Genomic DNA, 16,474 nt, shown 5'->3' with positions numbered 1-16,474 from the left:
ATTACTGACTCTAAGAAGTAGAATGAGGTGTAAGTTTGCATTTATCAGGATAATAAACAAAGGATCATTTTTCAGTTATGTAGTCAATGATGGTAATGATCCTTAGAAATGTGTGTCTAGAAATAGGTCACTGATGAGTACATATATGACAATACACTGATATAAATATACCAATTAGAGACCATTGGGCATGTTTGCCAAAATTTCACTTTAAAATAAATGTTTCTTGGTTACAACATTCAGGGCGGTAAAAAAGATTCCTAAAGGTTTCTGTTTACAGCTCTCACACATTTCTTTAGACTTCTTATAGCACAATGCACAGCATATAGTGGGCACTCAATGAATATTTATGAATGCATGAATTTAAACACAGTGTTGTAAATGTCCAATTAATAATATAAAACTAGCCAATTTAAAAATAAAGTTTGGAGCCAGATTTTATGCTCCAAAAACATTGTTAATGTTTCTTTCCCCCCATGGGGCACAAAAAGGATTTGAAGTGATAACAGAATAACAATATATTATAGTGGAAGAATTACAATGAATGTTAAACTAGGATTATAAACCATACGGTAGATTCTTGAATTTAAGACAGCAAATTTAGCATGAGCGTTTAAAATGCTAATTTGGGGATCTCACACTGGAGATTCCAATCTAATGGGCCAGTGACAGGTCTTAGAAAGTAGACTAAACAAGCATCTCTGATTCTGATGCAGCTGGAGACATATTCCAGTGTAAGAAGAGAAGGGAACAGCTAACACAAATTCGCTTCTACACCTGAGCCTTGGATTTAGCTCTTGCCTCCTTGGCAGTCAGGACAAAGAGGAATTAAAGAGGAAGCAGCCACGGGTGATAACAGGGGGCCTGGCAGTTTGTCAGGGAAGCCAGAAGCCATTTTAAATTGCTGTAAACAGGCACAGCCTGCACACGCAGAGAAAAAATTCCTTAGCATTTAACAAAAAGTAATTTATGTGATGTCACTGCCTGCAAAATATATTAAGTAATTGAAATAAAAATATCTTTATGAGAAATTTTGGAGAAAATAAAGAAACATCATCAAATGGGTATGTCTTACTCTAATTTATTTTTAAAGCAAAGGACAAATTTACACACAGCTGATGGGATTCTGAATTGGCCCAGCCTCTTTGAAGAATAAGCAAGATGCACATTTTTTACACTTTACAGTCCTGTGCCTGGATAAAACCTAGATTCAGAAAACTCATTTATGTGCACTAGGAGATGTGTGTAACACTGTTTGTACTTATAACTAATTTGAATCATGTTAAATATCAATCAAGAAAAATAAATTATGGTATATGTATATAATGGAATATCACCATTAAAGAGAAAATTGAGTGGGCGAGAATTTTATGTATCCATATTGGTGAACTTCACAAATATAATATTGTGGGGTGGGGAAAGTCACTTGCAGAAGAATACATAGTGTGATATGGTACATATAAAATTTTTAAACATGCCAAATAATTGTATGTATTGTTTCAAAGAATACACCTACATAGTAAAAATGTAGAGACATTCATGGGATGAAAACCAGAGTCAAGAAGGGCAGTTACTTGGGCTGGGGTGGAGGGGAACAGGATAAGGGAGGCTCAAGGGTCCAGTTTTATTGGCAATACTTTATTTCTTTAGTAGGGTGGAGTCTTTAAATTTCTCATGTTGAGTTAATTTACAAATATGTGGAGATCAAAATAACCCCTATTTGGTGATGTGGCATCAAACAAATTTTAGGTTGCTTTGCTTTGTTCAATCTCAGATTTTAAAAAAAACAAGCTTTAAAGTATTTTAATGACTACTCAAGTATGTCAATATTAGCATGTAATATATTCTGATGTGATTCCCAGTCAAATATTAAATAAATATGAAGCTGGACAGTAAATCAAAAACTCTATATGCACAGCTTGACTATACACTATGAACTATATTCACTTTTTTCTCAAAATGTCAAAAGTATAAATAATACTTTAAGAACTTATAAATCTAATGTCTAACTACTGTGCTCTACACCTGAAACTGATATAGTATTGATTGTCAACTGTAATGGAAAAACATTTTCTTTGAATAATAATGTTGTGATAAGTTTGAAGTGAGAGATTACTAGAATTAGTGGGGTGATGACATTATAAAGGATAAAAATGTCAAATCACAATGTTATATGCCTGAAACTAGTACAACTAATATAATATTGCATACCAACTACACTTATAAATTGAAAAAAAATTTAAAGCAAAAAAAAAACAAATCTAAATTGATAAATCTGTATAAATAGATTAAACTATGAACTCTAGTTAGTGAGACCAAACTTTTTCACCCATATTCCTAATAAGGCATTAAATTTAGGTTTTTATATTGAGGGTTAAGATCTAGTTCACATGTGTCAAACACAAGGCCCACGGGCCAAATCCAGCCCGCCAGGCCTTGCAATGTGGCCCGCACCACGCTGTCATCACTGCACTCCGCTGTCAGTTTATGACATTGTCAGTTTATGACTGTTCAGTAAACCATTCGGCCCGCGATTTAGGCTGGATTTTAGATTTTGGCCCCGTCTCTGATTGAGTTCAACACCCCTAATCTAGTTAGCTGCAAACAATGTTCTCAGAGTAAAAAGAATATGAGAAACTAGAGGCGAGGTGCACGACATTCATGCACTGCTGGAGGGGAGGGTCCCTCAACTCAGCCTGCATCCTCTTGCAGTCTGGGACTCCTCAGCGGAAATCCCTCACGGAGTCCTTAGAGCAGCCGTGGAGGCAGAAGAGGCTCCCACCACCACCGCTGCGCCAGCCGTGAGCCCGGCTTCTGCCCCTCCCCGAGAGAGCGCACTGACCACCAGGGAGCAGCTCCTGCGTTGATCGTCTGCCCTGTGATGGTCAGTGCACATCATAGCGACCGGTCATTCCGCCATTCAGTCTATTTGCATATTAGGATTTTATTATATAAGATTATCTTGTGCCAGTGCCCTTTTCAGGCTCTTCCCAGTTCCCACTTACAACACAGCGAGAATGCAATGGTCTCCAGACTCTGCTCTACAGAGCCCAGCAGCCAAGTCTCCAAGCCTTCCACCTCCGCTCCAGGCAGCGCAGGTCTGCTTTTATCTGTCTAAATACTAATCTGCTACATAAGATTTTCTCTAAAGTAAGAATTCAGTAACTAAAAGAAAACTTGAAACTATTGGACAAAATGATCATACGTCTTTCCTAGTATGAACATTCATGATGAAATTATTTATTTATGCTCCTAATTTCTAAATATTTTAAGAGCAGCTCTGTCCATTGAATATGTGCAAAAAATTTACGTGACCATGTGGGCTTGGTTTATTTCAGAAACACGTTCAAATAGAAGTAATGCTTTTACCTCGTGTAAATGCCATCCACAATTCCAATGGTCGCTTCCTCGGCAGGAACATAGGAGCCGATCTGAGCCATGACAGTAATCAGTGCGACTTGTTTGATGTAGGAGCTCTTTCCACCCATGTTTGGCCCAGTAATTATCATTACTCTCTCTGCGTCCCCCTAGAAAAATCAAAAAGTAATTTCACTATTGTACCAGAGGGGCTCTTATATAATGTTTACAATTGGTTCTATAAAGATCATGCATTAGGCAAAAGATTGCACTGTGGTATTTAAATATTCACCAAGTAAGTATCACAGAGGAAAGAGGACCTCTTTGTCCTCAACCCAATCTGTGCTACTGCAGAAAAGTGGATTTCTAGCATCACACACAGTTGTTTGTAGGCATTAAAAAAAGAAGCAACCTGAACTGGATAACTATGACTTTCACATGAAATATTCATTAAGCTGTTGATATGTGTGCTTTTTATATTGCTTACATTTAAAATCTAAGAAGTTTACCACTACCACACCACCACTACCATCACCACCACCACCACACCACCACCCACCACCACCACCACACCACCACCAACTATCACAAAAAATAAATAAAATAAAAAATAAATAAAATCTAAGAAGTTTTATTTGTCTATCTTAAAACTATAGGTAGTATATGTCTAATTACCCAAGGCACTAATTTGGATGGGCATAACTAAATATTTTGAAATTTTAAATGAAATGAATTGATTTTTTTTAATTGGCAAAAATGATACAATAAATAAAAAATATGGCCCTAGCCTGTGGACTGAAGGGTCCAAGGTTCGATTTCGGTCAAGGGCATGTGCCTACTTGTGGGCTCGATTCACATTAGGAGGTGTGCTGGAAGTAGCCAATCGATAATTCTCTCTCATCATTGATGTTTCTCTCCCTCTTCCTTCCTCTCTGAAATAAATAAAAAATATTTTTTAAAAATAAAAATATGAATAATCCTGTATCTATTAAAAAAAGTAAATCTGCAATTAAAAGCCTTTCCACACACCACAAGAAAAACTCTAAACCAAAATAACTCCCCCACTGAATTCTTGCAAACATAAAAGAAATAGCACTAATCTTATGAAAACAGAACTCTTCCCAAATCATTTCAAAAGGCCAATATATCTTGAGACAAAAACCTGACAAATACATTACAAGAAAGAAAAATTATAGGCTATTTTTTTCCATAAATATATATAAAACTTCTTAATAAAATATCAGTAAGCTATGCCCTAACAGGTTTGGCTCAGTGGATAGAGCGTCAGCCTGCAGACTCAAGGGTCCCAGGTTTGATTCTGGTCAAGGGCATGTACCTTGGTTGTGGGCACATACCCAGTAGGGAGTGTGCAGAAGGCAGCTGATCGGTGTTTCTCTCTCATCGATGTTTCTAACTCTCTATTCCTCTCCCTTCCTCTCTGTAAAAAATTAATAAAATAGATATTTTTTAAATATCACTAAGCCAATTCAATGATTTCAATAATTTAGAGTTTTTTAATATTACAAGGTTGGTTTAATATTCAATAGTCAATCAATAATTTACCACATTAATAAAGAAGAGAAATTATATAATTTCCAAAGATACAATGAAAGCTTTTGATAAAATTCCATATCCATTCATTTAAAAAAAATGCAGGAAAAGGGAATAAAAGATATAGGATTGGGGGGAAAAAACAATAAAACTGCCATTATTCCTACGTTATGATGTGTTCCCAGAACATCTAAAGAAATCTATAAAAATTATTGGAATCAATAAATGAATTCAATAAGATTCTTTGGTATAAAAATTCAGTATTCAAAAGTCAACTTTATTTCTACATTTTAACTACAATTGAAAAATTTTAAATGTTACCTATATAACTTACCACAATACCAAAAGAAATCAACTACCTAGAAATAAGTCTAACAAAATGAACAAGACCTCTATACATTGAAAGAAATAATATCATTGAAAGAAATTAAAGAAGACCTAATCAAATGAAGGAATATACCATGTTCATAGACTAGACAGCTCAGTACAGCAATGTTACAATAATTTTGTGTAATTCTGGCATATGGACGTACAAATAGAACAGAAGAATAGAACAGAGTCCAGAAACATTGTATTCAGTTTGTAAATTTATGACAAAGGAGACCGTGCAGCACAATAGAGAAAGGATGGTATTTCCAATAATTGGTGATATGTCAAAAGGACATCCATATAGAAAAATAATCTTGATTTCATAATTTACATTCTAAACAAAAGTCAATTCCAGAAGGATTATAATTTGAAAGATAAGTGGAAAAAATGAGGTAACCAGATAATAACATATGGCCTTGGGGTAGACAAAGATTTCTTAAACAGATCAAAATTACAATCTTTACTAATAAAAGGGTAATATGCTAATTAAACCAGGGAGGGCAGTTGGAAGCCATGAGGCCAGCAGGGAAGGGCAGTTGGGGGCAACCAGGCCAGCAAGGGGGGGCAGCTGGGAGTGCTCATGCCTGCAAGGGGGAGGGGGGCAGTTGGGGGCGAGCAGGCCAGCAGGCAGAATGATTAAGGGCAATCAGGCAAACAGGCAGGTGAGTGGTTTGGAGCCAGCGGTCCCAGATTGCAAGAGGGATGTCTGACTGTCAGTTTAGGCCCCATCCCACAGGGATAGTGCCTAAACCGCCAGTAGGACATCCCCTGAGAGGTCCCAGATTAGAGAGAGTGAAGACCAGGCTGTGGGCACCCACCACCCTATGCACAAATTTCGTGCATTAGGCCACTAGTTAACTATAAAGGAAAAGATTGAAAAATAAGAGTGCATTAAAATTATGAACTAGCCGAGACTGGTTGGCTCAGTGGATAGAGTGTCAGCCTGCAGACTGAAGGGTCCCAGGTTCGATTCCAGTCAAGGACATGTACCTTGGTTGCGGGCACATTCCAGGTGGGAGATGTGCAGGAGGCAGCTGATTGATGTTTCTAGCTCTCTGTCCCTCTCTCTTCCTCTCTGTAAAAACTCAATAAAATATATTTTAAAAAATAAATAAATAAAATTATGAACTATTATTCATCAAATGATGCCCTTAAGAGAATGAAAAGCTGCATATCAGAAGATATATGAGTTATACATTTAAACCTACTTTCTTTTTTTAATTTTTTTATTGATTTTTAGAGAGAGAGGAAGGGAGAGGGAGAAATAGAAACATCAATGATGACAGAGAATCACTGATTGGGTGCCTCCTGTCCACCCCCTACTGGGGATTGAGCCCTCAACCCAGGCATGTGCCCTTGACCAAAATCAAACCTGGGACCTTTCAGTCCACAGGTCACACCAGGCTTTTCCCTGAGCCAAACCATCTAGGCCAATTTACTTAATTTTCTGTGTAAAATTTAAACCTACTTCAAATGCCTTAAAACTGAGGATGATCTAGCAGGTCCTCTTTTTTCTTTCCTTTTCTCAGAGACATTCTTCCTGGAGCCCTCTAGCTTCCCATTTCATTTTAGACTGGTTGCCCTCAAGACCTGTTATATAATCTTAAACCTACTTTCAGTGAAACTATTCCTTCAGTGTTATGTCTGTGAGAGATTTTCAATAGCCTCTTTACCTTCTGTACAACCTGCTTCAGTGACAGATCTAGAACGGAAATTCCCTGTGCATACACTAGGATCACTCTGAGCCTGTAACTCTAGCTCAGATCGCTCTCCTGGTCATTATACCCACCTCTACCTTAGGATGTCCACCTAATGTCCCACAAGCCCTCAAGTTCACGGTTCCTTTCTATTTGGTTCTTTGCTATATTCCTAGCCAGGAAACCTAATATAGCATGTGAAAAATAATGTTAATTGTTTATTGCCCATTAGATATCCTCTACTGGAATCTGTTGCCAATTTTTCTACTGGGTGATCTTTTAGTTCCCTCACAGTCTTTTAAATATTTCTATTAGTGCTAATTTAATTGGGTATATCTCCTACTACATTAGGAATGTATATATCTTTCTTCTTTATAAGCCTGACACCAAGAACAATACTGACACAAAATAAAGTGTCAAATCTATAAGAACCAAATATTCATAAAATAATGCTAACAAAAAAACTCATAAAAAATGCAAGATTGTGAAATGTGGGAGAAAAAGTATTCTTAAAATCAGGAGAGGGAAAAAGGACAGAAAGTTGGCTTGTTTAAGAAGCATTATAACAGGTTAATATAATATAAAATCCAAAAGAGTGTACTTTAATTTCATGGAAAAGAGACCATACTTCAAATTACATGATTATCAAAGCAACAATGTCATTTTGCTTTCAGAAAATTATTTTCAGGGTATATCTTATAATAAACACCTAAAAAGTATTTTAACTCAACATAGTAAGTTCTTTTTAACACTATCCCTTTATACTCTGCAAAATAGAATGCACTTCACCATAGCAACAGTTCTATATCAACTCCTACTCACGTTAGAAAAAGCATATGTAAAAGAATAGAATATTCTGGAATATTCCGAGAATCGAGTTCAACGTTTCTTTAAAACATTCTTGTAATTAGGCACAAAGCTATTTTAGTTTCTCAAATCTGGCTTTATTAAATAGTATAAATACATTATTTAAAAGACTGAGGGAAAAGTTAAAAAGGAAAAAAAGAGAAAAAAATCAATGACAAAGATAAAAGTTTGGGATCACACTGGCTGGTGTGCTAGGGGATGGGAACAGAGACAGGAATTGATGTTTAAGTGATTTATAAGTAAAATATAAACTAAGGTACTAAATGTTATAACCATATATTTTCTCAAGAAAAGCTATACCCTACTGGTATTATGGGAACTGAAAATTCTTATGTGCGCATAAACTTCCTTTAAAAGACAATAAAAGCATTAGTACTTATTAACTTGGTTTGATAAATTAAGTAATTTACAAATTCCCTAATGAGAATGAACAACTTTATAGACATTGGGGACTGGGTAATATACTATCATTTTTATATGATATAAAAATGTAACATTAAAGTAGAAGTAATTCAAAGCATTTCCTTCCACTTACCACCCCGTGCCTAGCCAAATTCACCATGCGCACATCTTTGTCATCCTTGCTCACAGCCCAAGATGGCTGTTCTATTCCCAATCCCCGCTTATGTTCTCAGCTTCCTCCCTCTGACCTGATTTCCAGCTGCTCCTCTACATTTCAATTCCTCCACTGTCCTCTGAAAAATTCCCAAATACTTCTACCATTCTAACCTCATGTCAACATTTCCTTCATAACACTAGCTTAAACTGAAACCTGGCTGTTTCTCCCCTGCAATTCTCTAATGTGGAGGCTGAGCTGTTTGCCACATCCTACCTCAAGCATCTCAGGGTTCAGAGGGTCTCCCATGTCTGCTTCGTTAGGGCTTTACCATCTCTCCTTGTCCTTAGTGCAGACATCTACGAACCACCAGGTCTCCGGTCTCAATCCCTTGCTCTATGGTTATCTTGGATGATGTCCACATTCACATGGATGGCCTTTCTCAAACTCTTCCCCTGATCTCACCTCCATGGCCATACCTAGCATCTTGCCATCACCCAAAAGAACATGACCTCTGAAACCTGAAAGCCTCCCATTCTATTCTCATTCTCTGATAAGACCTCTCTTACCTAACAAAGTCTACATATTAATTCTTTGATCTCATCACCAGATTAATTTTACTCTATGTTGACTCTCTTCTTGACCAAACTCTAGTCAGACCTCAGATCTGTCTTATAAACACTGCACCAGCTCTGTAGAAATCATTTCCGTTACCCTCTTCTCCCAGAGACCAGAATGAACTGCTTAAGGTCACATCCTTAGGATGACTCCATCTCTCCTGAAAGTGCCTGCTTGAGAAAACAGCGCAGTTGGAATAATTTACTGTTTGTTCCAGCCAAAACCTGGTGATAAGCAGAAGGGCCCCAAAGTCCTCTCTTACTTCAGAAAGTTTGCAATTATAAGTCCTTTCTCTGCCCCTTTGAGATGTGAATCTTCCACCAAGAACTGAGTTCTCAAGGACTTGAAAACCATCTCTTTGAAATATAAGCATTTGCTCCCCAGGCTCTGTAGAAGGGTATAAGTACCAGTTGCCAGTTAGTAAACCCAGACAGGTTTCACATTAACCAACCTCCTTTCCTGCTTTTCCACCTCCCTAAATCTGCTCATGACCCTCCCACCCTCACACCATCCCCCCTCCTTGTTCTCTCATTGTACCTTTAAAATGCCCAGTCACTCTGCAAATACAGATTAGTTCAGTTCCTGCAGGACTCTTTACTCAATTGCAATATTGCCGAATAAAACTGCCCTTATGACTTTAATTAGCATATGGCTTTATCTTTCACAATATCTCTCCCTCTCCCTTTTCCTCTCCCTCTCCTTCTCCTTCTCTATCTCTCTCCCCCACTAGTTCACTTTTCCCCCCAGCTTCAATCATTCTCTGCCTAGTACAGTAGTCCCCCCTGATCTGTGGTTTCACTTACCCCAGATCAACCAAGGTCCAAAAATATTAAATAGAAAATTCTAAAAGTAAACAATTGCTAAGTTTTAAATTGTGTGCCATTCTGAGTTCAGTGAATCTCTTACCATCCTGCTCCATCCTGCCCTGGATGTGAATCTTCCCAAACTATACTGTAATGGCCTGTCTTCTCTACTAGAACACAAGCCCTCTGAGGACAGGAATACTAGTATTTCTGCCTTGCCAACCACTCTCTGTCCTAATACTTGCTTTCACTACCAAGGCTAAAAAGGCACCCAGTAAGTACATGTTGAACAGTTAAAGGATAGATACTTAGGATCATTAATGTTCTGTAAGACAACTCTAGCCCAAAAAATTCTCACCACTGAAAGCATCTGTGATTTTCTCACAGAATATGTGAATACAGTGGAACCCCAGATAAGGCATATAACACAACACACTAACAGAATTTGCAAAACCATGGTATGATTCCACTCCATCAGCACTTGTGAGCATTTATAAGTATAAAATATTTTTACTGGGTTACCTGGTATAACTAATTAAGACTAATCCTTTAGTTGCTAAATCTTTCCCTCTACAGAACATCTTTCCCTGGAGAGAGCACCCATTTCATATTTTAGCTATCGCCAAAAATTAGTCCATTTAAAGCCAAAATTAAAACTTGGGTAAATTTTTAAATTTTTATTTGGTATTTAAAGTGCCATGTTATCACCTTTTACTTATTTGGGGGCATAATGTATAACTTACTGACAAATTTGTACTGTTGGGAACATACTGATCCTGTTCTCCCAGCAACACGTCAATCACAGGGTGCCGGCCATTTTTTATGATGATTTTCCTTTCTTCTAGCAGAGTTGGTCTGTAAAAAGAAGCCTGTTTTAATTTACTAGGCATAGGAAATAGCCTTTAAAAATTCTCTGTAAGGTAACGTGGAAAACTTCAGTGGTCAGTCATTCAGACACCAAAACCTTAAACAAGGACTTTAGGAACACATGTCCAGAATAAGTCTTTGAGTATAAAAGTTAAATTTTTAATTATCACATAAGAATTGGGAAGACAATTGTTATAATAATAGTTCCTTGAAGTACAAACTTTAGCAGTCTTGCAATGGCTCCACTAAACTACCTGTACAAAATTCTTTTATATTTTATATTTCTATTATCCCCTTAGATATTTTCATTAATTAAAAATTAAATTTCAGATTACTGCTACTTATTTTCAATAATAAGCATAATAAATAAATTCATTTCTAGATTTAGTTGTTACATTATTGTTGAGACTTGGGGAAAGAATGCCTTCAAATTTTCATATTCTATTTAATTAAAACATCTTTCTATGGTCTTTGGTGTCCCTTTGTACATTTTTTATATACAAAAACACTTTTTTTTTTTTTTTTGCTTTGCTAGTCTTTAGTAAACTTTAATTTAAAAAAAAAAAATCTACAGCTTTTTCTATTTATCAGGTCTCAGCATTTTTTAAAAAATATATTTTATTGATTTTTTACAGAGAGGAAGAGAGAGGGATAGAGAGTTAGAAACATCGATGAGAGAGAATCATCGACCAGCTGCCTCTTGCACACCCCCTACTGGGGATGTGCCCACAACTAAGGTACATGCCCTTGACCGGAATCGAACCTCGGACCTTTCAGTCCACAGGACGACGCTCTATCCACTGAGCCAAACCAGTCTCGGCTGGTCTCAGCATTTTTTGGAAGCTGCTGCATAGATGAGTGAGGTGTTCTCTGTTGCTGAATATCTAAACTATTCAGATTTTTCACTGTTTTAAGCAACACTTCAATGAATAACATGTGCACATGTGCCTAACTCCACATGTTCCTCTAAGCCACATGTGTCAAACACAAGGCCCGCGGGCCAAATCCAGCCCGCCAGGCCTTGCAATGTGGCCTGCACCGCGCTGTCATCACTGCACTCCGCTGTCAGTTTATGACATTGTCAGTTTATGACTGTTCAGTAAACCATTCGGCCCGCCATTTAGGCTGGATTTTAGATTTTGGCCCCTTCTCTGATTGAGTTCGACACCCCTACTCTAAGCTAAAGGAAATTTCTGAAGGGGAATTTCTACAATAGTAAGTAAGAGGGTATGCTTTTTTTTTTTTTTTTTAAGGTAAGAGTAGCTATATCAATTTCCTTCCCATCAGCAGAATATGAAAGTTGACTTATTTGTCTATATTTTCACCTGAAGTTGGTGTTATCAATTTCTAATTTGTAACAATGTGGTACTGAACTGTGCTATCTCATTGTTTTCATTTGCCCTCATTGACTACTAAGGCTGAACATCTTTTTATCAATTTCTTAGCCATTTGTTGATCACTTTCATCAAAATACCCTATAAATGATCTCCTTAAGTTCTTTGACACAGAACTTTCACATATAAGTACATTTCTGAACTTACTTATAACAAGAATTACTAGTACTTTCTTAAATACTTAAATTCTTCTTAAATATATCTGACTAACAAATCCCTAAGAATGTACCCTCACATTTCACAAAAGAAAGTAACAAAAGCATCATCTTCTGAGTAAATAATTTGAAACCATCCTTTGGGAAGAGACATTTGTAATTACAGAAGGACAGTTTTTGAATTTCAGAGTGAAGTCTAAAAATAGAACTTTTATCTAGATGGGTTGTGAATTTACTGTAAAAAAAATGAAACCATCTGTAGATGACATCAGTTTTAAAATAAAATCTTAGGTGCTCTGCCAAGTGAAATCAATATGTCATATTCATGACACTGACATGATTTTCCTGGAAGGTTTTCACTTAGAATAAAATTTTGAGTGATTTGCTCTGCTCTAAATCTACACTGACTTATTGTTGCTATCAAAATTATATAATGACAAACATTTCCTGATAGAGTAAGAAGCAAATGATAATTCACAGAGCCGAGAGGATACGGTAGAAATGGACAGTTATAGCAAAAAAGATATGAAAATTATACTATTGAAATCTATGGCATTGAGGAAGAACTGAGGAAATATGGAATTAATTAAATATTAAACTTGAATAAAATTATTTTTTTTATTTTATATTTTTAAATTGCATCTTTCTCTTTTAAATGTCCCAGAGAAACAGAATATGATCTACATTAGTGAAACAGAATACAAACTGAATAGAAAGACCTAGAATGACAACTTGTGCCTGAAGAAGATAAACTGACAATAAAAAGAAAAGATTGCAATTAATAAAACCAAATAATCCATTTGAACTCATTGCAATAGCTCAAATGCATTAAAATATTTTTTAAAATTGGAAATCTACAAAGTATAAACTTCAAATACTTAAATACTAGCTTAAAATACATTTTAGATAAGAGTTTCCTATTCCAGGCCTATTTACACTCAATTATATGGCTGCTAAAAGAAAAGAAGAAAAAAAAAAACTGATTGCACTACTTAAAGGCCATGGCATGATTTTTCATTTAAAAATTTTCAGGTGGCCGAAACCGGTTTGGCTCAATGGACAGAGCGTCGGCTTGGGGACTGAAAGGTCCCAGGTTCGATTCCGGTCAAGGGCATATACCTTGGTTGCGGGCACATCCCCAGTAGGGGGTGTGCAAGAGGCAGCTGATCGATGATTCTCTCTCGTCGATGTTTCTAACTCTCTATACTTCTCTCTTCCTCTCTGTGAAAAATCAATAAAATATATTTAAAAATTAAAAATAAAAAATAATAAATAAATAAATAAAAATTTTCAGGTGGATTTTTCTAAATATATGATATACAATTTCGAAAGCACTTTTTAGCATGTGAAATGTTTCCTGAAATTGCCTTATTAGTAGGTGCTTTGGAACAATCCTATTGAGGAATAAAAAGTTGGGTAAAGTATAGAAAACAGTTACTTTTGAAGGCACCTGGTAACCAACAAGACAGCAAGGAATTACCAGGCCGGGATCTGGGGCAGGACAGAGGCCCAGGGAGGGTACCTGCTGACTTCTGAGGGAAAAGCTGAGGCTGAGCCCTGTGGACATCTCTGCTCTGGACTGGGACACCCAGAGCTACACAACAGGCACAGGGGTGCATCTGAAGTAGGAGGTGCAGTCTATAAAATGTTCGAATCGCCTCAAACTCAGATGTGGATTAGGTGATGCCAAATAGTTATAAGTGTCCTGAGATGCCTAATAAAAGGAAATGTGACTCTTTCCGAAGAAATACATCATCAACTTATTTCTATAAGTAATTTTGCAAATGTAATATCCAAGGGTAATCAAAACAATCAGGCATTCAAGGAGATACATGAATGAAAATGAGCAGAAGCAAAAGACAGTAGAAACAGACTCAAAAGGATTCCAGATATTTCAATTATCAGACATAGACTTTGAGATAACTATGCTTGTTATGTCTAAAAGATAAAAGACTGAGAACTGACAGAGAAGTAAAATTAATTTTTTAAATAATAAATTGTTATAGGAATGAAAAATAGAACCCTTAAGTTCAAATATTTTTATAAAAAAATAAATTAAAAATAAATAATTTGACTATACTTAATTTTTTCTAATTTTTGAGTAAACATCTTTTGATAACAACAGTTATTATTTACTAAGTGCTTATCATTTGCCTGATCCTGCTTAGAAGTTTCATACATCTTTATCTCATTTAATTTGTATAACATCAGAGAGGTTAAATAACTTGCTTCAGGTCAAATGTTAAATAACCAAGCTCGTATTCAAAACCCCATGCCTGTCTGATCCAAAACCTACACTCTGTGGACTTGCCTGAAACAGAGATTCAAGTTTCCCTTAGCTAATTAAGGGGTCTCTTAATATATATATATATATGTGTATATATATATATATATATATATATATATATATATACACACACACACACATATATATATATACTGGAAGATATCAAAAGAAGAAGCATCAAACTGAAAAATCCAAAGCCAAACTTGCATATAGTAGATACTCGAAAAAGTGCCAGTTGTAGCCCTAGCTGGTTTGGCTCGGTAGATAGAGCGTTGGACTACAGACTGGAAGGTCTCAGGTTCGATTCTGGTCAAGGGCACCTGCTCGGGTTGCGGGCTCGATCCCCAGTGGGGGACATGCAGGAGGCAGCCAATCAATGATTCTCTCTCATCATTGATATTTCTATCTCTCCCTCTTCCTTCCTCTCTGAAATCAATAAAAATATATTTTTTTAAAAAAGTGCCAGTTAATTTTCTGATGAGTCTAGGAATTAATCATATAGTTGTACAGTGAAGCAATAAAACTCTTAGAGTTATTGCTAAAACTATATCTTTATAAAGAATTTCTATAACTTCAAATTTATCCCATTTACCAATTCATAACTTTACTTCTCATGCCTTTATATGGATATATAAGACTTAAATGAGATTACACACCTAATTAGTGACAGAGGGTGGACTAGAACCAGGCCTACTGACAACAAAGCTAGATTCTGATTATTATATCACACTGAAATTACATGTATGTGTAATAAATAATATGTATGTTTAGATGTATATATAAATATACACACACCAAAATGAAAATTTATATAAAATTTTCAATTTGGTGTCCTGTAGCAAACTACATACATGTCCTTCTTTCTCCTCTACTTTTAGCAGCAGCAGCAGCAAACAGCAAAAAGCCATTTGAAGAAGCCTAAGAAGGCATAGATCAGGCACAAGTATTCTTCCATGGGAAGAGCTTTCTCTGAACACACACACTAAGTGCACAGGCTGTAGCCAGTCCTCTGCTTAATTCAGAAACAGAGCCCACTAGGAAAAATCTGCTTCACAAACCTTTGCAACAAGAAAGGACTCCTACTAACATTGCAATACGTAAGAAGGCAAGCCAATGAAGTCAATCTACTCTTTCAGAACTAGATTCAGCTGGAGTAAATTTATGTATCTCATTCTTATAGATGATTAACAGACTATAAAGTTTCCCCATGGACTGCACTGTAAAGTTTCAGTTCTACAATGCCTATAGTTAACTGATTATGCAAATCTTTTTTTGTTTGGCTCCTCTGGTGTGAAAAGAAATTGGGCAAAAAAGCAAATGCAAAGATCCTGTTTTAAACAAAACTGTTGTGCCTCACACTATAGGTACACGCCACCTATAAACAGACAGCAAAACAAAATGAAACAAAACAGCAAACTGAGTACATTCTGAGTCTATACATGGCATAGCCAACTCCTTTAACTTTCCTTCCACAAATATTTGACGTCCACTATGGATACTATGCTAGATATAGAGGACATTTAAATGTTAAAAAAATATACTTGATACAAACTAGAGAGGAAACCAAGATACGAAGGAAGTAGGAACAGCAAAACATATCTACTGGTGTTCAGGGTGCCACAAGTACTGATACCCAGCATTTCCTGTTTTCTTTTTAGTCCTCACAACAAGCCAGCAAGTTAAACAGTCGCTGTCTCTTGGATGAAAAAACAGAGGCTTTGAGCCACAAACTGAATATTGGTGCCCCCCCTCCCATATTCACATATTGAAACCTAATGTCTAATGTGATGGTATCAGGAGGGGATTAGATTCTAAGGGCAGAGCCCTCGTGAATGGGCTAGTGCTCTTATGAGAGACCCAGAGACCCGTGTAGGGAGCAGCCCACCAGGGACCCAGGGAGCCACCAGCATGAACGTCCAGCCCAGAGGCCCCACAGGAGCAGCCTAAGCACCG

General features: G+C 36.5%; 1 protein-coding gene across 1 annotated transcript in view; it reads right to left on the bottom strand.

Annotated features, from left to right (window-relative positions):
- MSH3 (mutS homolog 3) overlaps positions 1-16,474 on the bottom strand; it is a 123,170-nt gene that overhangs the window by 17,211 nt on the left and 89,485 nt on the right. The window contains exons 19-20 of the mRNA XM_084881302.1: positions 10,562-10,673; positions 3,370-3,527 (exon numbers count right to left, since the gene is read on the bottom strand). Coding sequence (XP_084737428.1) covers positions 3,370-3,527; positions 10,562-10,673 — 270 coding nt within the window. The remainder of the gene's footprint in view (positions 1-3,369; positions 3,528-10,561; positions 10,674-16,474) is intronic.

This window comes from Pipistrellus hanaki (genome assembly GCF_964339955.1).
Source record: "Pipistrellus hanaki genome assembly, chromosome: 4".
Taxonomy (NCBI): Eukaryota; Metazoa; Chordata; class Mammalia; order Chiroptera; family Vespertilionidae; genus Pipistrellus; species Pipistrellus hanaki.
This window is presented reverse-complemented; position numbering and strand designations above follow the sequence as displayed.